Genomic DNA, 22,885 nt, shown 5'->3' with positions numbered 1-22,885 from the left:
AGATGGCGATCCTCCCGTAAAAGCAACACGAACTTGAACACGAAGGAACGAAAGTAAGAATCATGATCTAATCACAATCCTAACAACCAAGTTTGACGCCTCCAGAAAGTCCTATACTGATGCCGATATGCTTTGGAGGACCGAGAGCGAGCGCTATCAACGTATTCCGAGGCGTCATCGTTGGGATCAAGCCAGGAGAGTTCGAGAGCTCTGACATGGCTGCGCCGATTTCTTCGCAGCGAGCGATCCTTTCGTGGAGCAGTTGTTCGAGCGTCGGAGCCGGTCCATGGGGAGAAGGGTTGAAGGTGGCGGTGGCGAAGGGCATCGAGGTCATGGTAAATCGCGGCGAAGGAGGAGTGATCGTGATTGTGGGGGTCGAGGGATGTGGTCGGGACGGGATGATGACTTGAAAAGGTGATTGTTGTGGCCTTGATGGTGGTAAAGATCGTGATAGCATCAAAGGTGACGGTGAGTGCGGTAAGAGTGTGGGTGCGCATGGGCCATCGCGCCCTGCGATACGCTCGCATAGGCGGATTCGCTCTGCAATAGATTTCTCAAGCTTCTCAAGCTGCTCGGTCATTTCGATCTGGGAAGGCACAGGTGCACCTATAACGAGCAAACGGAAGACAAAGTATTCATTCAGCACTATTGCATACAAAGGCAATAAGGCATTCTTCTTTACCGTTAGGTGACGTTTTTTTGATCGCATTGTCACGGTGTAAGTCACGGTGCACAGCGACGGAAAGGCTCGAGTTCGGCATCGTTTATGCGCAGTAAGAGAGATCTCGAGTGAAGAGACAAAGGGATGGTTTCGACTATACTTCGAAGAGCCTTTATATACCTGCCAGTCATTGTGCCAACTCATTTAAGTTGGCATAGCACCGACAAAGCGAAGACAATGGCGACCAGGAAAGGAAATTGATAGGCTTTGTGTGGAGAACCCTGCATTTGAAACTCAAACATGGGTCGATGAGCTCGAGGGAGGAAGGTGCAAGTACAAGGGGTGTGCATGCCGGGCCGCGGGCTTCGTAGTTTTATAAAAATGGGCATCGTGAGATAGCCTGTAGAAGAAGAGAAGGTTAAGTATAAGATTACGACCGTCTGAGAGTCAAAGCTGAGGAGTCTACGAGTCAAAGTCTACTTGTCTGGCTCAGTGAGGATCAGTTGAAGTGGTGAGGACCAGAGTCAGATTGTCCGAAGTTCGACTAGAGGTCTTGTCCAGCTGTGCTGACTATGCAACCAGAATCTTCTAAGCACAGGCTGTTGCATCCTGTTCGAATCCTTGACCCAACCTTGACCTTATGGGCGCGGACTTCTCTGCTGTACTTTTCCACGCTGGTGTTCACGCCACCGCCCCCTCTCAATCGGAGTTTGCCGTGACTATATAATCCATTCTTGTCAGGATCACTGACTGGGCGCTGGGGCCTCCTTTTGGGTCGTTGCTTTTATGGCAAAAGTCAACTAAATAAAATGCACACAAAAAGAATTTCTTTGAAGGTGATGTACGGAGATATTCAATTTTGGTAAATTTATGCTATTATGTCCGATTTCGAGTTCATGGGTAGCTCGGAGGGGGGGCTATCCTATGCGGGAGGTCCCTTCATGTCCCTTCTGGGGCAGGGGACGCGGAGATCTGCATTGGAAAGTACAGTATCACGAGGAATAACGTTCTTCAAGTTGATTATCGTCACTCAGACTTGTCTCTGGCATCATTGTTGAAGTCACGCCAAGTGCGAGAACACACAGATCATAATTCAATCCGACTCAAGACCCGGGGCTACATGGATCTGTACGTGTCCTAAACCTTCTCTGAATACATCTTACCAACATCATACTGCCCATTCCAAAATGATTCGGACGCTCTCGACATTATTGACCCAGCCGTTGTACTGAGCTCTCGCATATACTTCCAAACGATCTCCACGCTCTATGCTCCGCAGCCATCGAGACTGCTGTACATCTTGTTGATCGTAGCTCCAAACTTGTGTATGGACATGGCTCTCTTGTGAAGCATGCACGTTCTCTTGGATGTAGACCGCCATGGGGTTATTGGTGGTTCTGGCCTCAAACCAGGTGTTAGAGCTTCTATAAGTACCATGGTCCCCAGGGTAGTCGCTCCATCCTAGGGGGGTGATTAGAATCCTTCCTCGAGCAAGTTGCAGACGACAAAAAAGCGTACCTTGATCATGCGACACCATGACAAAAGTGATTCGACGTAAAGGATACTTTTGATTTCCTTCTACAACAGCGGAGACGTAAGGGACATTGTTCAAACCATTTTGAGCCGTGACAGCGACATGAGCGCTGCGATAGACGGTGGTAGCGACCCAATACTCGGCAAGGTCAAGGATCATTCTGGAGACTGGCATGGGCAGTCGTAGGCGGAGTCGGAGAATGATCAGAATCGACTGCACATCCTCTGCACCTAGGCCGCCCTCTGCCACTAAATCGTGATGGCCAGACTTCATCGCGGACATAAGTTGCGCATACCACGGCATTTCCTTCGCCCAGTTCAGGTCTTCAACAGTCAGATGCTTGACCGCTTGTTCCACGGATGCCCCGTGCTCAATGAGATAAGACGCGATCTTATGCGAGTGCCCCTCTATCGCGATCCCTAAGGCAGTCTTTCCTGAGTCAGTCCTGACATCCAAGTCACAATGTGCTTCAACAGCAAACTGCACCGCCTCAAAGAATCCCCCATAAACCGCGGCACAAAGGCAATTCCATTGGCCTTGTGTGCCCATATTGACGTCCCCACCATAAGCGATAAGAAGGTCGGCGATGTCTTTGTCAAAGTAGTAACACGACACGATCAAAGGAGATACCAGTATTAGGTTCCTATACACAAAATCGGCGGCTCCGTGATGTAGCATATTGACCTCTGCGCCAGCCTCTAACAAAACTCGGGCGGCTGCGATCTTTTTCCAGCGACAGGCAGACATCAACAGAGTTGTGTCCATGGTGACATGGTCTTTGAGCTCAGGTTTCCTCTGGAGAAGACGACGGAGAGGCCAGGTGTGACCTGTTTTATGAACAAAGGACCAGATGGGATCACATCCTCCTGCAAATGAAGGGATGTTGGGGCGATCAGGGTCACGCTGAAAGAGGTAGAATTTGCCGCTCTGCAACATCTGGTATGCCTGGAAGCTGAGGAAGTGGTTGACTCTGTACTTTTTGTCGAGAGCGAATTCCTGAAGAAGCGAAAAAAGATCCTCGTCCTCATGATCAACGAGCATGGTGTGAGTTGCCCAGTGATCTGCTGCATAGGATAGCAAGGGCATTCTACTGCATAGTTCTCGTAGGTTTTCTACCGTACTGCATATGACATTAAAGTCATTGAAGCAGAGGTATGATATGAGGCACATAGCGAGGTATCGATGGACTTCTGTGGTCGAGGAAAGATGATACTTCACGAGGGAGCTATGGACCAGATAATCTGACAATAGATATTCCTGGACTGAAAAGTGGGCGATTGTGACAAAACCGCTGAGCGGCTCATAATAGAGCAGACTGCTGCATATGTCCAAGAGCATAGTAGCATCGATGAGTTCGGCGTCTTCATCGTACGCAGAACATCCGGGGGACAGCATAATTGCTTCTGCAATTTCGTCAAGACGAAGCGAATAAGCGGCACCAACGACCCATGTAAGAGTTTTTCTAGCGATTGCAATCGTCTCGTCGCCAGCGTCCTCGATGCCTTGGAGGATCCGGTCATACGTAGCTGCCAAGTCAGCAGGTAGATCGTGTATCGCATTTTGCATGCCTCGAAGCGTCTTTCGAGTGCATAAGAAGTCGAGCTGGCATTGAACCCATCGGAACCTATGAAGAGAAGTCGGAGTATTAGCGCCGGTTACGGTGTCATGTGCATAATGCATAGTAAAACGTACATCCCGTTCGCTTTCGCCTTCAACGCGTCGGATATATCGGTCTTCAGGGGTTCTCTCAATCTGGAAAGCTGTGGACGAGAAGCGATTTCATGGGCAACCATTAAGTCGATATCGCCTTGAACCTGCTGGAGCTCGTCGTTTAAGGAGACCGAGGGTAGTTTTCCAAATATTTGAAAGATGCCATTCTCTCTGCGACTAGTCACGAAGAGCGAGATCATGCTGGACGATCCAAGCGTCAAGACAACCTCCAGCAGTTTCTGCCTGTCACGCGCCTCGTCTAATGCATCTATGACCAAGAACGCACGCTTCCAAGGCTTGACAGCTGTGTGAATCAAATCGACAAGACGCTTTAAGGACGAAGGTGGACCCTGTTTGCGGACGCGACACTGGATCAGATCCTCAAACTCGTCTCGGATACTTCCGGGAAAATCTGCGAGCAACTGGGCGAAGAGTGTGCGCAAGATGGAAGCAGGGTCCGTACCCTCCGACGTGCGGAAATCACAATATGCATAGGCAAGCACATCGTTGGGCCTCTTGACTTCCTGGAGGTGTTGTATGACAAAGGAACTTACAAATCAATGTATGTTGGTCAGTCTTTCGTACCCCTGTGCATGTGTATGATCATAACTTACGCCAGGATTGTCTTACCAGCACCAGCTAAATTTAAATGGATGTCAGTGATCAGGTGGACGGTCAGAGATGGAGATGGTGAGACACTAACCCATGCCATTAAGCCAGATGAAAGGCATACAACCTATCTTCCAGCCCTTGAATTGTTCGTGCTCGAGCAACCATCCACAAGTCTGTTCATGACGCTGCTCTAAGCAAATCTGTAATCGGTTCGTCGCGTCCAGTGGCGCAAGCCAGTCTATTGTATCTTGCACGATGCGTTCTACGGATCCTTTTATTCTCTAGTCTGTATGGAAACATAGGGCACTGAAACCAACCTTGATCGACCTTAGACTGTGCTTGATAGATCTTGTGCTGCTCTGACTGGATGCTGTTCACGACTTCCTTGATCTGGTATAGTTCTTCACTGGCACCCGAGTTGCAGAAATGATAATCAGCATACCGTAAACAATAAGACACGGATAGTTCAGACTTACGACGAGTCCAGTTCGAACATCAATACTAATTGAGTTTGAGTCCTCTGCAAGCGAGATATACATTCCTTCACCATCTTTTCCCCCTTTGACGCCCATACCAAACGCTTCCGGATCGTCATGACGTCGCCGGAGGGAAATTCGACTAGTAAGTCAGCTAAGACCGTCCGTAACTCTTCCAGTAAAGGTTCCAAATGCATGAGCACATCTGGCTTCGATCGACCGACATCATCTCGCCTCCTCTGCACTGCAGTCAGTGTATCGCTGATAGAGGTTAGTTCTCGAGTCAAACTTGTGCAGGTCTCTCGAGCGTCTCGGAATGAGAGCTGGAACTGCCAGACACCTGCACCGACTTGCCCCGCAAGACTGAGAATTCCCGCGATACCGGTAGCCAAGGAGAATGGATCCATTCGTGAAGGTCAGTACAGCGACGACGAACTCAGCGGACAGTGCAATCGGAGGGTAAGAAGGTGAAGGGTATGTGGACCGAGCGCCTCGATAGGCTGAGGATCCGGAAATGTATATAAGATAGCGGCGCATCTCAATTAAAATAGCTCAGTCTCACGCACAGACCAGCGTATATAACCTTGTGATCGTTTGTTTACTATTCGGTCGATTTGTGCGAGTACGTGCTGGCGGTGCGCACACTACTAGGGACAATAAGGCTCGAGTTTAGCATCGTTGACAGAGGTGATGATTGCAGCCATGTTTTGTAGACCGAATATTGCGCTTTCTCACTGCAGATGAGCTATAAAATACCGGAGACTATAAAAGGAATTCGTTACATAGTAAGGTTCAATTTCAAAGACGAGGATGGGGATCGGGGAAGATGAGAGAGCAAGAAGTTTGCGCACCGAGTTGGAAGTGGAAGGTAGTCGTAAGTATTCGGTGGCTGGTGGTGAGAGGCCGTCGGGTTTCCTGAAGTTGAAGTTGCAAGCATCGCCTGACTGCTCGTCAACAAGACACAGTCGAGGATCTCTTGAATTTTTGAAACCACCAACGATCCGCTGGCCGTAGAGAGCGTAACGGACACCGTTCAACTCGATGTAACTAGTAGAACATGGTGTCTGCCTATAACACCTCATGAAAGTGAATGTGCAGAAGACGGGGTCAGTGATTTGGAGCCCTCGACGGAGGAGTCGACTCAGTGGTAGGTGTCGAACCCCGGTTGACGGATTGCATCACACGCAATACTTAGTACGACATCTGCATAACGCGTCAATGTGAATGTCTTCTCTGCACAGATATGGACTCAACAGAGCTCGTAGTAATATTCTGATACAGAGGTCCGCCCGAACGCGCGTTAGGCGGCATCACGACAGCGCGGACGCTGGCGACTTGAAAGAGGAAAGAGGAAAGGAATATCAGCAGGGAGGCAACAAACATTGAGCGCATGCGTTTCTAGTCTTCGCTGTATCCCTGGAACTTGATGTGAGCGGTCATTATTTGAAAGATATTATGGTCTTAAAGCCCATCGAGCTGCTCGATACCCGGGCACAGATAACTCTGCGCTGAAAGACATCCGATGGGTATGAAGGTGCCACTCTTGGTTCATGTCCACCCGTTCAATATTAGTGTTGTCGTCGCATCGTCAAAAAAAAAATAAGAGCTACAAAAATGCCTACGGCGAATAATATACCACTCACCATCCAGTAGCACAGGTGGAAGTAAGACAGCTGTCGGATTCGGCTTCAACTCGAAGCTGGTTCCATTGTGCCCATTCTTCATTGCATGTGGCGGTTTCGTGTATGGATGCAACTTCAGAGATCCACGCATTTCCGGATGGGCCTGAGATGAACATTTCCAAGTCATTTTGAGCAAGTCTCATGGTAAGCACATGCAATATCGAACTCGAACCTGGTTTCCGATCCTTGAACCATCCTCCATACAGTGTCCGGCAAATTCCGGCGTGACTCGATCATCGCTGGCACAGTGTGGCGAAGATTTATAAATTAGCACTCGAGTCAAACCCCCTTCCACCGTTATACCTCTTACCTCCGTCCAACCCAACCGTTCTCTTTGGGCACTAGTAAGGCGCGGAGTATATATCGATAATGGCCTCTTCAATGAGCGCAGACGAAAAGTATCATCTGATTACAAGAGGGCTGCAGGAGGTGCTTGGTGCGGAGAGTATCAAGGCTCTCTTGGACCAGGGAAAGACTCCGAAATGTTACTGGGGTGCGTGTGATTGTTATCTTCTTTGGATTGAACAGATGTGTTGACGAGATGGTGATTGTGATGTGTCTAGGTACTGCACCTACTGGCCGACGTGAGCACCGGATCCATACACTCTTAGCACAATATGCATCAGGTTTAACATATGTCGGTTGAATCCACAGCACACGTCGGATATTTCGTGCCCTTGACAAAGATCGCTGACTTTTTGAGGGCGGGTGTTGAGGTTGGTTTCAATCCTTTATACCGTCGATCTCCATGCTTATCATCTGCTCTCGCTCTCGTCTTAGGTCAAAATCCTTCTTGCTGGTCCGTAGAAAACACGCCGGACTACCTTCGACGCTCTTCATAACCCGCCTCTCTTCGTCTAGACATCCATGCCTTCCTGGACAACATGAAAGCACCACTCGCGCTCGTCGAGCACAGAACAAAGTACTACGAACATATACTGCGATCAGTATTTCACTCCCTCGGGATCCCCACGGATAAACTCATTTTCGTCCTCGGGTCCTCCTACCAACTCACGAAGGAGTACAACCTCGATAACTACAAGCTCTGTGCGACCGTGACGGAGCACGACGCGAAGAAGGCTGGTGCGGAGGTGGTGAAGCAGGTTGAGAGTCCGTTGTTGAGTGGGTTGCTATACCCTGGATTACAGGCGTTAGACGAGCAGTACCTCGATGTGGACTTCCAATTCGGTGGTGTCGACCAGGTACGGCCTTTTCGTTTGCATCTCATTCACTTTATGATGGTCGGATTACTTACTGTGGCGTATGTGGCGTTCATATCACATCGCACAGCGCAAGATCTTCACTTTCGCCGAACTGTACCTCCCGCGTCTCGGTTACGCTAAACGCGCTCATCTCATGAACGCGATGGTACCCGGCCTGACAGGCGGCAAGATGTCCTCATCCGACCCGAATTCGAAGATCGACTTCCTCGACCCTCCAGAAGCCGTGCGCAAAAAAATTAAGTCTGCCTTTTGCGAAGAGGGTAATGTCGAAGGGAACGGTGTCCTTTCGTTTGTCGAGGCCGTGCTCATCCCCATCTCGGAGATGCGGCTCGAGCGCTTGCGGGGTGAGACGGGTGATGATCCCGAGGAGGGCAAGGGGGAAGCGGACGATAATCAGAAACCGTTCGTCGGTGAGGGTGCACCGGAAGGTACGGTGTTCACGGTCCATCGGGATGAGAAGTTCGGAGGTCCGAGTCATTACAAGAGTTATGAGGAGATGAAGGTTGCGTTTGTGGAGAAGACGCTGCATCCGAAGGATTTGAAGGTGGCGGTGGCGGACGCGTTGGTGAAGCTGCTGGAGCCGATCAGGAAGACGTTCTTGGAGAGCACGGAGTGGCAGGAAACGGAAAAGTTGGCGTACCCTGATCCAAACGCGAAACCGGCCAAGAAGAAGAAGGTTTGTCTTTTCCCATATATTTCGCATTTTTTCCGGCGAAGGTTGACTTGCCTTCGTCCTGCAGGAGAAGGTATACCATCCGCCTCCTCCCGGCAAGGGGAAGAACGCGGCGAAACCTGTTGCAGCTCCTGGAGAGACTGCCCCGCCTTCCGAGTCAACGCCGGCATAACAGCATCTGCACCAGGCGAAGAGGTAGTGAAAGCGGCGGTCGAGCTCTCGAAAGACGCTAATGGATCTGCATAGGGATGCTCGAAGTTGTGTAGGAGCGAGAGGTGATTAGAGATGATCCGAAGTTTCGCAACTTGTTGTATGTGCTAAAGATAACTGCTCCTTATCTCACTGTGGGTATGCACGTTCGCATGGCTGAAGATGTCCTCCAGAGCTGTCGAGATCTTGGAAAGGAAAAAGCTTGGAGGACAATCCCGACGCTTGTGATTTCGTGTACGGACGTCACCGGATGGCCTTCAAAGCGCAGGCTGCCCATTGCCTAACGTCGAACGAGTCCAGGCACGTCTTGCATGCGTCCAGAGACGTCGAGCTCGGCTACGAGAATATGTTCCTGAAAACCGAGATGAAATATTTCAGGTGGCCCAAGTTGATAGATCTGTATATATATATTTTTGCTACCTCCAAGAGCAGTGGGAGTCGAAGGTTGTGATGCGCCGTGTTTCGTTGAGTCAACTGGGTTCCACAGATCGATGACCTTGAGGGTGGAGAAACCGCTGATGTCTGGGGAAGACGGCTTCTATGCGGGGCACTGACGTCACTGCTTACCCAACCTGGAATACAACGGAATCGACCCCGCATTCTTCCCTAAGTACTCTGCTTCGCCCTGCCACATCCCGCCCTTGTCTCTCTCCCTTCCTGATCATCCACAACGGCGCCTACGACACCACCAACGGCGGAGACGATGGCGACATCCATCTCAGAAGAAAAACGCGACGTTCGCAATCCGATTTTGTTCGAGTGCGCCTGGGAGGTCGCCAACAAGGTCGGCGGCATCTACACCGTCATCAAGACAAAAGTGCCCGTCACAGTATCAGAGTATGGCGACAGATACACCCTCATAGGCCCTCTATCTTACAAGACCGCACCCATGGAAGTCGAAGCGGAGGAGCCCACTGACCCTCACGTCGCGGCTTCGCTCGACGCGATGCGTGCGCAGGGAGTCAAGGTGCTCTATGGACGGTGGTTGATCGAAGGCGCGCCCCGCGTCTTGCTTTTCGATACTGGTAGCCAGTACCACCGCTTGGACGAGTGGAAGGGTGACTTGTGGAATCTGGCTGGTATTCCGACTCCTCCGAATGATCACGAAACGAACGAGACGATTCTCTTTGGATACCTAGTCGCTTGGTTCCTCGGCGAGGTACGTGCATATCTTATTTTTCATACTTTCGCGGAGAAATGGCTTTGTGGTCGGCGAGGCCGTCGAGCGTGTACATACAAGATCCGCCTGCCGCGTTTTTCTGCTCGAGGTGATGGACCCACAATTGTACACTGTGGGTCTCGATATAGGAAGTGTTCTACCTACCGGTGGCTCCAGAGGATACCATGTTCGGCGTTATACGTATGTCACAGGTTGTGTTCGCTTGATGAACGTGCGCCCTCATGTGCTGTGAGATGCGAGATGCGATATAATGTCTATGTGTTGACGACACCTTCATACATCACAGCTATCAGACGCTCTTTATCTCATACTTGTTCTCGGCATAATTTAACTCTCATTGTTTGTCTAGTACGTGTCGCGTCAATACCACAGCGCTGTCATTGCTCACTTCCACGAATGGCAAGCTGGCGTCGCAATTCCCCTGTGCCGAAAGCGCCACATCGACGTGACCACTGTCTTCACCACCCATGCTACCCTTCTCGGTCGCTATCTCTGCGCTGGCTCCGTCGACTTCTACAACAACCTCCAATATTTCGACGTCGACCACGAAGCCGGCAAGCGTGGTATCTACCACCGCTATTGCATAGAGCGTTCCTCTGCTCACTGCGCCGACGTATTCACCACGGTCTCCCACATTACCGCGTTCGAGTCGGAGCACTTACTCAAGCGCAAACCCGATGGTGTCCTCCCTAACGGTCTCAACGTCGTAAAGTTCCAGGCTATGCACGAGTTCCAGAACATCCATGCGAAAGCCAAGGAAAAGATCAACGAATTCGTTCGGGGCCATTTTTACGGCCACTTCGACTGGGATCTGGACAACACCCTCTACCTATTCACTGCTGGACGATACGAGTTCAGAAACAAGGGTATCGATATGTTCATCGAGTCGTTGGCACGATTGAACTTCCGGTTGCAGAAGTTAGGCTCGAATATCACTGTCGTTGCTTTCCTCATCCACCCTGCCGCCACAAATTCGTACACCATCGACTCGCTCAAGGGTCAGGCCGTGACGAAGCAGCTTCATGATACCGTCACCGAGATCCAGAACCGTATAGGGTCTCGCCTGTTTGACTTGGCGGCCAAGTCCAATGGGTTAATGCTTCCCTAACCTGTGTCCTTCCTGTTCCATACTCACACATTCTATATCTGATGCAGCGACTTTTCGAAGTTCCCCAAGACGTCCGACCTTCTCTCGGACGAAGACAAGATTCTTCTCAAGCGCCGCATCTTTGCGCTCAAACGGAACAGTCTCCCACCTGTTACGACGCACAACATGGTGGACGATGCGAACGACCCGATCTTGAACCAGATTCGCCGCGTGAAGCTCTTCAATGACGCGCATGACCGGGTCAAGGTCGTTTTCCATCCCGACTTTTTGAGCTCCAACAACCCCGTTCTCGGTCTCGATTACGAGGAATTCGTCCGTGGATGTCATCTCGGTGTCTTCCCCAGTTATTACGAGCCGTGGGGATACACGCCCGCCGAATGTACAGTCGTATGTGTTACCGCTCATTTAAACTCGTTTTTCTATCATAGTCGCTGATGCTTGAACTTCGCCATTGTAGATGGGCATCCCGTCCGTGACGACCAACTTGTCTGGCTTCGGATGCTTCATGCAAGACATGATCGACCGTCCTGAAGACGAAGGTTGCTACATCATCGACCGCCGGATGCAATCCGCCGAAGACTCCGTCAACTCCCTCGCCGACTCGCTCTTCTCATTCTCGCAAAAGACCCGTCGGCAGCGCATTAACCAGCGCAACCGCGTCGAACGTCTCTCTCCGCTCCTCGACTGGAAGAACCTCGGGATCGAGTACTCCAAGGCGAGACAGTTGGCGCTCAGGAGGGCGTATCCGGACGCGTTTGTGGGTCTGACGCCGAATGGGATGGGCGTGGATGGGGAAGAGGAAGATGAGTTTGATTTCGAGAAGGGCCCGGAGAGGTTGGCGTTGAGTATGCCGGGGAGTCCGAGGTTCAAAATGGGTGGGCTCGCGACCCCGGGAGATATGGGAACGCTTACGGAGGAGGTTCGTTCCTTTTTCTTCCTTGGGTTTTTATCTGTCTCGGTGGCTGATTTCAGACGCGTTGAAAACTATAGATGCAGACTTTGCATACGAGCGATTACCGTGGCTATGCTTGGCCTGGTTCGCAAGAGGAAGACGACGACGCGTATCCTTTGTATGTTTTCTCCTCATATTCTCACATCCAGAAACACCTCTTGTTGACGATCGGACTTGTTTCAATAGCCCCTTGGTCATGAAAGTGCGCTCTCGCGCGTCTTCGGTGATGTCAGGTGCGAGCACGCCGGGAGGAGGTCCTTTCAAGTCCCTCAGCGAGCGCGACTTACAGAAGGCCGACGCCGCGCTGTCGATGGTGAATGGAAACGGAAACGGAAACGGAAATGGGGCCTTCAATGGAAAGTCGTCTTGATCTCGCGGTCTGCAGGCGAGTTGTGAATCACAATGAGGTATGGACGAGGCGGGATAGGTTTTGTTCTCTGTTTTTGTAAGATATGGCGAGTGGTCGTTCTTGGTGGTTCTTGCTGTCTCCGAAATATGTTGTTTGTTCTCTCTAACTTCCTCAATATCACCCAAGTTCCAACTCCCATCCTCATATCCACTTTCCATCTTCATTTCCAAAATCCCCTCCCTAACGAAGAGTAACGACGCGAAAGAAGATCCTTTCCTCTAGATAATTCCATATCATGCTAGTAGGCTTTTCCAACTTTGTGTATGTTTCCGACGCACGTGTATGTCGTCTCCTCTTCCGTCGGCGGTGTTAGCTTGAATTACTTTCAAATGCTGCGTTGTCGTGGTGATAGTTCGGCTCTGCTATGTACCGTTCGACGTTCAGCCCAAGGTTTTCTCTGCAATTTTGTATATATAAACAATTATCTGAGATCGTTTCGTTAGTGGTGCTTTCCTCTGCTTATTTAAGAAGAAGTGGTCGATCTTCCAGGTGGGAGGGGTCGAAGACTCTGTCACAACTCGGACACTTCGAGTTGGTGGCAACGACTCCTGAGCTGTTGGTGATCCGTCGGCCCGAACGGTTAATAACTTTCATGGGTGAACAACTCCATAGGTGCTTGCAAACAACCACCCATCATGACCGTCGAGCTCGTTTTGAGGGACCTACATACCGCCCAATCGACCTTCAAAGCATGACTGTTGCAAAGCCCCTATCTCCTACCCGAGGACTCTTGGCCCAAAGCGAATCAGAAGCGCCAAGGCGCCGGCTATGCATCAAGAAAACTACACATGGCTTCCAAACATTCGATTTTCGAGAGAAGACAATTTTCTTTTTCTTTTTCAACTGGTCTCCCGCTCCGATCTTTTCGCCTGCGAGCTTGAGGCTATAATGGTGCGCGACCTCGGTATTAGGGCAGTGTCGCCGAGGATATCTCGGCTGACGCATGGGAGAGCTCGGATGACATTTGAGTAGCAGAAGAAAGGGTGAGCGGGCGGTCGATCTGAGTCGGACTCTTTTTCTTGTTGACCCGCCCCAACACTCCGTCGTGCCCCACTTCGACAGGCTGACCCTATCTCCCTTTAAGTTAGGTAGAACTGTTGTCGCATCGACACGTTCTTTGACAAGGACAAGTGGGAGACACAACCTTGTCTGTTTGTGCGCTCTACGCATGTCCGGCACATTTGCGGTCTCTGCGTTGACTGGGACGGTAGCCACATCGACCCACGAGAGATTGTCAGCATTGATACTTCACGCCCTTGCTCCGAGGGCGGCAGAGTCTAGTGCGAAGGCTTTGGTGAGCACATATCCCTCCTCAGTGCCATCCTCGCGTGGCGTCTAGTATAAGGGAACCTGCAAGGTACTTGTATGGATGCCAAGCTGATCATGATACCCTTTTGTCGTTGCTTACGAGTCCACAATGTTCTCGCTTGTACAGAATTTATCGCCGTACACTACCGCAGGGATCGCAGCATTACTGGCAAGTTGTTCTTGCTTATCCTGTCATTCGCATCCGAATTGTGGCGTCAGACACGTGGTTTGACGATCTCGAAGCGGCGTTTACTCAACTTAACCTTTCTGACTTGGTTCATCCTTCTGCTGATAGGTTTACGATTGGTTTTTAACGGTAGAACAAGAGGTGAGAGCATGTCTGGCGCTATGAATTGACCATCTTGCTTTGAAAGTCTACAGGAAGCTTACCATACCCTTATCCGTGAAGATAAAGTACGTATGGAACGGACCTTGGTCGCTAGGGAAGATTCTTTTCCTTGCAAATCGATATCCTCCGTTTGTCAGCACCTTCATATCCTTGCAATGTAGGTTCTAAGATATTTCTTTGTGGCCGTGTGTTTTCCTGCGCTTGTACTCATCATGATCTCTCTGTGTCCCAGTATTGACCGGTGTCAACTCGCCTGAGGTCGGTAACACTCCGATCACAGTGTGATTGTTCGACATCATCATTGATTTTTCTCGGACACAGGCTTGCTTTAGGAGATATCGCGTCGGCACATGTCAGTCCGCGCCAGCCTCTTGCCAGTTCTAACACCCAAGTTGATACGACAAATCCACAGGGTTCATTGTACTCGGTACCCTGGTATCAGAAGGTATCTTGCGTCGAACCTCGTTGGCAGACTTTCCACATGTATCCATACCATCACCTTTCCGTCCCTTCGTTTAGGCGTCCTGATGCTCCGGACGTATGCAATATGGGGACGAAAGCGCTGGGTTCGCATTGTCCTAATCTGTGTCTCGATCTTGCTCTACCCTCCAGCCATCGCGGTCACCCAACTCGAGCTCCAGTCTCTCATATGTGAGCTTACTATCTAGCCTCTATTTCTTTCTATTCTAACACTGTTTCTGGTTGGATTGGTCTGTCAGATATTTCGGCCAGCTATCCAGGAGAACGAGGGTGTTTTCTATCCCATGCGAGCAGTATCATCTACGTCGCGTATATTCTTTTAGGGCTCTCTGAAACCAGTAAGTTTCGTCTGCTTTATTCCGACTGGAATTGTGCTTACACTGGTCGTTTTCTCGCGTTAGCGATCTTCATCCTGACTGCGGTCAAAGCCAGACAACATCGTATGTGCTACTGTTTTCAATCGCATGCATTCCACTAAATAGTGCCTCGTCACATAGTAAGAGCAACGCACTCGCCAATGGTGAAAATGCTCTATCAACAAGGTATGCCTGACCTCTCGATCTATAGGCGTGTCTAGTCTGAATTATGCCGCCGCTCTCAGGGATTGTCTACTTTTTCTTCATTCTTCGTGAGTCTCCGCGCTCTGTCTGTCAGGTCTTCAGCAGCTAAGGCATTTGTTAGTCGCCACAATCGCGAACATCATTGTACCAGTAACATTCGCGGTGAGTACCGTCGTGACTCGTCCAATTTACCACCACCGGTCTGCGATGCTGACAACGAGAAATGTGTCAGGGAGAGACCAATTGGCTCGCCACGTACGTCCCTTCTTCCATCCACTCACTTGTTCGTACATTTTCATGATCCCCGACTGCTCTCGCCTTTCACCGCTCGCAACATCCACACCGCACAGTCCTCAGCACGTCATACACTCCCTCCTATGCACCCGCGTGCTCCTCTTCATTCTCCGTTCGCGGCACTCTTCCAACATTCGTCTCGCCTCCTCCTCCGCGTCTCGCATTCAGACCGCTACGTTCACCGGCAAAGTCACAGCACTATTTTCGACAGTCTGGGGACCAGGTGACGATTCGAACGACGGGCTCGATGGGCCGGGTCTTATGGATGATAGTTCCAATGACGGTGATGGGAGCTATGGGGACAGTGAGATACCAGATGAGGGTGTATCTGAGGGCGCTCATGCTTCGAGGCGAAGTGGATTAGGGTTGGGAATAGGAGGACGTCGGGACGAAGAGCATTTCGAGTTAGAGAATCTGGCGCCGTCACCGTCACCTGGATATGCGGACGGTTTCTCCACACCCCGAACGTATGAGGAGCCTGATAGTGCGAAGCAGTTGATTTGGTCGAATTCGGTGGCTTCGAGCTCGCGTTCACGGACATAGTGGCACGGGATGATGACGTCTAGAATACTCTTGCTTGTGGTGGATGTATGTTGTAATTCATGTAGCGGACGAACGACACGATGATGAGTTACGAGTGTTGTATAAACCTAATATTTCAACGAGATACTCTGCTTGCAGTCAGGGGCCACTGGCCACCCTGCGTGAAAGATTCCACTCTGGATGTTGACTGGATTATCGGGGATGCGACGAGAAGGATGGCAAGACGCAGACCGGTCATAGAGTGTGAATATTATTCATTGAAGATGTCTCGCGGAGTGATTCATTTGAGGAAGCAATCATGTTGCATGCCGAATTGGTACTCGGGGTAAAATATCCGTATGTGTTGGGTGATGGGAACGAGCGACTGAAAGCAAATAACGATATGGTGATATGGGCATGGAAGCCTAGCTGCCAATGAAGAATGATTTAGAATTGTCAGATACGAGCGTCGTGAGAGACCGGTTCTAGATGACACCTACAGGTCATTGAGAGGAGACGGTGCTAACCGCATCAATCCACTGTGATAGGTTGGTCTTGAGAACTTTTTGTTGGGCGATAGCCCATGCACAGCCAGTAGCCCTCAGAAGATGCAGAACGGCTGGCATCGGGTTTGATATATAGCACGGTATGAAAATTCGGGTCTAAGTACTTCCGGCGGAAAACAACCACTCTAGGATGAGCGAAGTGTTTGAGGCTGGATAGGACGTGTCTCAGTAAAGAATCATGATGATGAGAGAAAAGTACTTACATGAGTACGCCCCCTCGAAGTCGACCTACGCTCTGCGCTGTCCTCAGATGCTGCCTAGTAAAGTTCCACACTGAACAGCATATGTCAAGACACGCCGCGCTGTCTTGTGTACCGTTCCCGGACATGTTGGCAGCCATATCAGACATAATGACATCCGCTTTGCCTTCATTGTTCGCTTTCGCCCGGAGAAGGTCGTGTACAAGCTCTGCAGCCTCCGGTGAGAGAAAGTCCATCTGCAATGTATGAACTCCCTCTATAGGCTGCATATGGAGTTTATCGACTGCAATGACGACCCCACGCTGGTCCGTGTCCTCTCCCTTTTTTCCTTCTTCAACGAGCGGAGTAGTACTCCACGAGTCCCCCTCCATACTCCATGCATCGTCCGCTTCAAGGTACTCACTATCCGCCCTCTTCTTAACTCCCCACTGTCCATCTAGCCTCGCGTGGTCTATCCTAGACCGACCCTCACGTCCTCGTATACCATCCGCTGGGCTCGGACTCCCATAGCCCATGCAACCCGCGGCAACCTGAGACCAGCCTCCAGGGGCAGCTCCGAGATCCACGACCGCCTTAACATCGCGATATCGAAGAAAATCTTGGTGCTTGTCCTCAATTTCGATAAGTTTGAAAGCAGAGCGCGACCTGTAGTTCCTAGGATCCGATAGACGTTTGCGCACGTAAGGATCCTGGAAGTGACGAGCGAGCCATGTTCTGGAGGATGGTGGTTGGGATTTGGCACTGAGAAGGACCGCAGTCGGTCGAAAAGAGGCTGCCATCGTTCGTGGCTCCAATCAATTTAGAATAGTAACTGTTTGTCGAAATGGCATGGAAGCTCTGCAGAGACGTGCAACGAATCGGTTGAAAAGTTGCGAGAAGGCGGGCGCCGACATCTCGGGTCTCGCGGAATTTCCCTTTGTTTGGCATCAGCTTGTGAAATAAACAAATCAACCCTTTTCGGGAGGTGGCCTTCTTTCTCCGGCAGCATCTTTCTTCAATTCTTGAGTTGACTGATTGTCGCCACCCTCCTCGAAGCTGTAGACGAAAACCTGGATAACCTTTCGAACATACTTCCAAGTACAATATCTGCTTTGGGCCATCATGTCGTCGAACATGCTTTGTCCCGGCTATACTCAGGTTTCGTCTTTTGCCCCAGACGATGAGTATGAACGTGGCGAAGACGGTGCCGTCGAAGAGGAAGTCTCTTACGTGACCTTGGATCTAGGCAGTGTAGAACCAACCCTCGTTCCGAGCAGCTCAAATTATCGTCTCATTGTGAGCCGCTTCTGGGCCCCCGTTCTATGCTTTGCCCCCATTGACATCGACTCCAAGTAGGGCCTCGACAGCCCTGCTCCCTTTCTCCAGCTTTCTGGCACGGTTTTCAAGGGAAGACATCAGAAGCTGTTGGGAACGGAGCTGCTGTTTGCGGAGGACAAGGGTAGGCCGTTGGCTGTTTATACTCCGACCGATTTTGATCACATGTTTTCGCATTCAGATGAGCATGATCCTAGCAAGAAAACGATCGTTCATTTTACGAATACAGAACAACGCATTCAGTTCCACGAAGTCGACTTGAAGCCACGTCCAGTCAAGGCAACGGCTTCGACACCTTCTGCTTCGACTTCGCAAGTCCCATCCAACCCTGAACAGGCCGCCCTACCTCCAGACATTGCTCAGGGAGCTGTTGCTCCACTTGTATCCCTGGATAGCTTAACGGGGACTCCAGAGATCACACACGTACAAGATCCAGCTTCTGACGGTGAGGCGACTGCGATTGAGAGTCATGAGCCAAAAGAGAGGGGGAGAGGTAGGAAACCTCGTGGTGCCGGGCGCGGACGTGGTCGAGGTGGAGGTCGAGGACGTAGACGGGGACGGGGGGCTTCTACCGCGGACGAACACGACCGAGCTCTCAGTGAATCAGAAAATGCTGGACAGGTCACAATTGGCGCCCCAGAAGATGTTGACGGAGCGGGTCCTGCCGTGGAAATGGACACGGGAAGTGGGTGACAGGGTGAGCTGTTCTTGCCCCATTGATTCCCTGACAATGATGCCAACCTCAGGATGCGGCGAAGAGCTCTTGTTCTTTATTTCTTCTCTTTGCTCCGAATATCACCTTGCTTCTGCGGCGAAGCAATATATCCATTTTCTCGTGGGGCTCCGATGTTCCGGGAAAGTCCGCCTGAGAAGACACGATAATCGGTAGGGTTTCATGCCAAGTTACACCATGCATGGTCCAGATGTGTGCAACCCTCCACATCGAGTACTGGGGCATGCTTGGGATGCTCATACGCTCCACTTTGCTTTCCAGCAGAAAGGTGTGTTATTTTAGCTGTTGGTCACTTGCAGCTGGTTTGACGTCAATTGAATCAAAAATATTCCAAGGTACCTTAGTCTTACTTCGTTGATCTGATGTCCTCTGAAACGCACACTAATATCGAAGCAGACAAATGAATCAAGCTTTCACAGGGTGCAAGAGGGCGATACCTTGTGACTTTGGATCCCGTCAAGAACAGCATGACCCCATATTTTGGGACTCAGGCATGTATCCTCGATGAGAGTGTCTTCTGGGGTGACAAAAGCTTCGTTCAAAGTTGAGGTTGAAGAGGTAATCAATCTCTGCTACCAAACTTGTTGGGTAGCACCTTGAGAATCCGTCAATCGGCAGACTATTGACAAGGACGCCTAGATGTGGCATAGCGAAAAGACTGTCAGGTTCACCACCGCGAACAGGCAACTATCTCCAGTAGGCGAAGTTACTCCCACTCCATGCCAAAGACATACATAAAACTGATTGACGTATGCATTTTATTCTAGTGGCGGTAGAAGAGTCGAAGTCAACGGGCGCAGTTGAGGTATGATGCGGTATGGCTCCCGTGTATGTGATCAGCCGCTAGCCTCGCCCACGAAGGAGCCGCCCATCAAGGCCACTGTGGATCCACACCGCGAGGATATTGGGACATGCGACGACGCAAATGTTACCGAATGTTCAAAAGCTTAAGGTCAACATCTTCGTCTCATACCCGCGGTGTCTCCCAAAAGAATACTGGTTTGTGCAACACCCATATGCAGGAGCGGCTCTCGCGCATCGCATGTTTTATCTATAAACAGTCATTGACATCATCTCGTACGTCGTAAGAAGTTGACTTTCTCCCCGTGTGGGGTTAAGGTGGGCATTTGCCCTCATTTTACTCGCACCACCAAAGGCCGGGGCTGACTGACGGTTCTCCCACCCTCGGACTTTATGCTCTAGACGTCTACCGCAAAGTGCTAAAAGCTAAACATGGAAAATGGAACAGGCCCTCGCCACCAGATCAAGGATTTGCCATTTCGGTCATTGTTCCTTGTGGGTCTGCTCAAAGGAGTCTTGCTGAGCAGACAGGCAGCGTTTTACAGACGGGCTCCTTGACCGCATCGTCGAATATTCGAGGAGGCGAGGCTTTGTGGCGCCAAGTTATGTGAAAGCTCCACTGGGGTTATCCTCACTCTCACCAAATGAAAAACTCGAGGCCCGTCCGCCTGATTTCTATGCCCATCGTGGAATATTGCCTCAGTTAAGGACAGCTGTGATACATGCGTACGACTTCATTAGTCTTCTCACAGTACGCCATTCGCTTGGGTTCTCCGAGCCTGAAGTCTTTGGTCGAAATGACCCCACTCATTACCGCCTCCATCTTCTTTGAATACAACTATCACCGTTTGGATGGCTTTGGCCGCTCTCCGTCCGTCAATACGCTGATACCCTCGTTCTCCCGTGTTCTTCTGTGAAATTTCCATCACTGATCATATCCAATGACCACACCACGGCATCTACAGCCAACCAGCGCTCCGTGAGGCAAACGGCAGAAAGACGGTCTTTACCACCAGATCTAAGTGTCCCACCGTGGAAATAATATCCAACCCGTCTTCATGAAACGTATAAAGTCTGATCCATTTCGTCTCCAGAGCTCTTCACCCTCCCATCTTTCATAACCTCGCTCACCCAAACAACCCCTCCAACTTCTCTATCTCTCAACCATGCAGTTCTCCATCAAGACCGTTCTTGCCCTCGCCGTCTTCTTGCCCTTCGCGGCTGCTGCTGCCCTCGAGGAGCGCGGCGAGTGCAAGCCCCTCCTCGAGTCCTGCGCTGTCAACAGCGAATGCTGCGGTGACCTTTGCGTTGCCGGGGTGAGTACCGTTACACTTTACTACTATCGTCGAATTCTAGCCCAGGTACACTCCGATCGCTTACTTTCATCCTGTAGCTTTGCATCTGAGCACGTCGCGTCATGTCTACCTCCACCGTGGTCCGACTGTCTGTCTGATTGAAGTTGTACGTGGCTCTCTTCAATTTGAAGTTTGAATTTACTCGTTACTGAAGCTCTGTGCTCTTCTATCTTACAGTGTTCCGTAGCAAAATGGGGGAAATCATAGAAACAGGGGGTTTCGATGGTCTTTTCAGAGGGTGTTTCCAGGTCTTTGCACATCCTACTACGTTTTCGTTGCGGATGCAGTTTTCGAATTGAGATGTCACTCGTTGTTCTTTATGATCGCCGAGCTCGTGTTTAGCTCGACATGCAGTGTGAATAGTGTGGATCGACTTCTGAACATGCATCTTGAAGACTACTTACTTCGGTCCTTGTGCTGGTTTCATTTTAGCACTTCCCGTAATGTGGCAGTTGCCATGTTCGGTTTTTCGGGGTATGCCTCCACTGACACACCTGTCTGCATTCCACATACGATCCGGGGACACGAGCTATCGCTCATCGTCGCTTTGAGCGAGTATGCTGGTTTCGAATCCCGCCTCATTTACTCCCTACATCCGTGGCTCTCTGATTCGCCGCGCACAAAGCCGTTCTTTTACCAGCTTGTGGCTGAGTCCAGTGACCAGTCGAGCACACAAGTTGACGATCACCCTCACCCTTAGATATTTTTGATGCTTCCACATTCGCTTTCTCTGATGGGTGTTACATAATTTCGTGGTTCGGAACCCTGAGGTTCATACTCTCCACGTCAAGGATCATGGGATGCACCGCGTCGAGACCATTATTATCCAGTTCCGAAGGTGTCAAGTTCGCCGACTCCATACGCGCTGTTCGTGCAATTCCAGGGACTCTTTATTCTTGTAGCAGGGAAGCCACCCGAAAAGTCATCACCAAGATGTTTCGACCGGGCTGGGCCATACCGCTCCAGCTTCTACGTTTCAGTATGATTGCAGGCAGTTCTAAGAGTTCAATAATCCAAGGGAGTATTGTAGAGGTAGAGCTGCTGAGAGATAATTACAAGATGTGCCCTTCTCTTCGTACAATGCCATACCATCTCCTTGTGTGTCGAATATATGGCAACCTTCGGGTCAGTTAATGTCTTACGGATAAGAATATCTGCCAAGTGCGCCCATTGGGCTCTTGAGCGAAGGTAAACCTCCCCAAGAATCTAATTGGTCCATATTCATGATACGGGTCCGAATCGATTCCCCATGTGTATACTTACGCTCATCAGCGCTCACCCAAATAAAGAGCCTGAAGCGTCTGATCCACGGAGACCACAAACCGCATTGACATTTGTGCTTGGCAGAGCTCTGAACCTGACGTCGGTATATGAAGAGCGAATGAAAGCGTTTGAACCCCGTCAGCTGTGTCGGCGCGACATTGCGGCTGGTAAATTGTACATTTTATCCTCGGCAAAGCGGCCCCGTCAACACAGTTGGACGACCATCGTGATCGCCCGGAGAATACAGTGTGCACGCGTACGTAGTTGCGGAGTCTAAGTCGGGAGGTAATGATGCAGAGTGCTGTGGCGTTCAAGTTTGGCGTTTGAAGACGGGTCACAGTGGTGGCGTTGTGTACATAAATGGTCGGCTGAAGGTGAGGATAAAGGTCCCAATCAGCGCTGAAGTTTCGGAGAAGAAGAAGCAGTGGGCCTTAGGACAAATCGTAGATTATCGTATAACGATGGAAGTGACACTTGGCAGCGTACGAGTTCGGAAGAAAGAGTAACCAATCATCACCACATTCATCTGCGGCAAGTAAACGCCACATTCGTGAGACCATGACGATAAAGCAGTAAACATGGTCATTTGCAATAGCGAAACCGTAAGTTCGCGAACGATCTCTCCGGCGAAAACAACGTGTGAAGGTCCTGGTCTCAAAGGAGGCAGCGGAGTTAGCATGGTCCCCATGTCGGGTGGGGCGGTGAGGCAT

General features: G+C 50.5%; 7 protein-coding genes across 7 annotated transcripts; 4 read left to right on the top strand and 3 right to left on the bottom strand.

The window, feature by feature from the left end:
* Nucleotides 1-1,829: 1,829 nt before the first annotated feature.
* On the bottom strand, nt 1,830-5,400 carry STEHIDRAFT_115526 (uncharacterized protein; the record flags this gene model as incomplete). The annotated part of the gene is made up of 7 exons (XM_007310066.1): nt 1,830-2,122; nt 2,180-3,819; nt 3,888-4,454; nt 4,520-4,544; nt 4,609-4,779; nt 4,835-4,923; nt 4,994-5,400. The coding sequence occupies 7 exons, from the start codon at nt 5,398-5,400 to the stop codon at nt 1,830-1,832; spliced, it is 3,192 nt and encodes a 1,063-aa protein (XP_007310128.1).
* Nucleotides 5,401-6,910: 1,510 nt separating this feature from the next.
* STEHIDRAFT_142589 (tyrosine tRNA ligase) lies at nt 6,911-8,914 on the top strand. Its single transcript, XM_007310065.1, has 7 exons — nt 6,911-7,168; nt 7,239-7,259; nt 7,330-7,391; nt 7,456-7,474; nt 7,537-7,877; nt 7,966-8,574; nt 8,639-8,914. The coding sequence occupies exons 1-7, from the start codon at nt 7,045-7,047 to the stop codon at nt 8,741-8,743; spliced, it is 1,281 nt and encodes a 426-aa protein (XP_007310127.1). The 5' UTR covers nt 6,911-7,044; the 3' UTR covers nt 8,744-8,914.
* A 451-nt stretch (nt 8,915-9,365) lies between these two features.
* STEHIDRAFT_104983 (glycogen synthase) lies at nt 9,366-12,883 on the top strand. Its single transcript, XM_007310064.1, has 6 exons — nt 9,366-9,940; nt 10,311-11,053; nt 11,117-11,456; nt 11,527-11,988; nt 12,060-12,139; nt 12,208-12,883. Exons 1-6 carry the CDS (start codon nt 9,485-9,487, stop codon nt 12,389-12,391), a joined length of 2,265 nt encoding a protein of 754 aa, XP_007310126.1. The 5' UTR covers nt 9,366-9,484; the 3' UTR covers nt 12,392-12,883.
* Nucleotides 12,884-14,111: 1,228 nt separating this feature from the next.
* STEHIDRAFT_125685 (uncharacterized protein) lies at nt 14,112-16,081 on the top strand. The gene is made up of 12 exons (XM_007310063.1): nt 14,112-14,244; nt 14,320-14,345; nt 14,409-14,439; nt 14,500-14,532; nt 14,607-14,738; nt 14,807-14,905; nt 14,969-15,007; nt 15,065-15,109; nt 15,169-15,195; nt 15,249-15,289; nt 15,360-15,382; nt 15,478-16,081. Exons 5-12 carry the CDS (start codon nt 14,615-14,617, stop codon nt 15,962-15,964), a joined length of 885 nt encoding a protein of 294 aa, XP_007310125.1. The 5' UTR covers nt 14,112-14,244; nt 14,320-14,345; nt 14,409-14,439; nt 14,500-14,532; nt 14,607-14,614; the 3' UTR covers nt 15,965-16,081.
* A 228-nt stretch (nt 16,082-16,309) lies between these two features.
* On the bottom strand, nt 16,310-17,488 carry STEHIDRAFT_104980 (23S ribosomal RNA methyltransferase; the record flags this gene model as incomplete). Its single annotated transcript, XM_007310062.1, has 4 exons — nt 16,310-16,368; nt 16,444-16,658; nt 16,713-17,029; nt 17,132-17,488. 3 exons carry the CDS (start codon nt 17,486-17,488, stop codon nt 16,475-16,477), a joined length of 858 nt encoding a protein of 285 aa, XP_007310124.1. The 3' UTR covers nt 16,310-16,368; nt 16,444-16,474.
* A 208-nt stretch (nt 17,489-17,696) lies between these two features.
* On the top strand, nt 17,697-18,993 carry STEHIDRAFT_125683 (uncharacterized protein). The gene is made up of 3 exons (XM_007310061.1): nt 17,697-17,984; nt 18,045-18,147; nt 18,205-18,993. The coding sequence occupies exons 1-3, from the start codon at nt 17,811-17,813 to the stop codon at nt 18,714-18,716; spliced, it is 789 nt and encodes a 262-aa protein (XP_007310123.1). The 5' UTR covers nt 17,697-17,810; the 3' UTR covers nt 18,717-18,993.
* Nucleotides 18,994-20,667: 1,674 nt separating this feature from the next.
* Nucleotides 20,668-21,311, bottom strand: STEHIDRAFT_125682 (uncharacterized protein). The gene is made up of 3 exons (XM_007310060.1): nt 21,090-21,311; nt 20,951-21,018; nt 20,668-20,873 (listed from the first exon to the last, which is right to left on the bottom strand). Exons 1-3 carry the CDS (start codon nt 21,298-21,300, stop codon nt 20,718-20,720), a joined length of 435 nt encoding a protein of 144 aa, XP_007310122.1. The 5' UTR covers nt 21,301-21,311; the 3' UTR covers nt 20,668-20,717.
* Between the last annotated feature and the right edge of the window lie 1,574 nt (nt 21,312-22,885).

This window comes from Stereum hirsutum (genome assembly GCF_000264905.1).
Source record: "Stereum hirsutum FP-91666 SS1 unplaced genomic scaffold STEHIscaffold_19, whole genome shotgun sequence".
NCBI classification, from domain to species: Eukaryota; Fungi; Basidiomycota; class Agaricomycetes; order Russulales; family Stereaceae; genus Stereum; species Stereum hirsutum.
The sequence above is the reverse complement of the archived record's forward strand: the minus strand, read 5'-3'. Positions and strand labels throughout refer to the sequence as shown.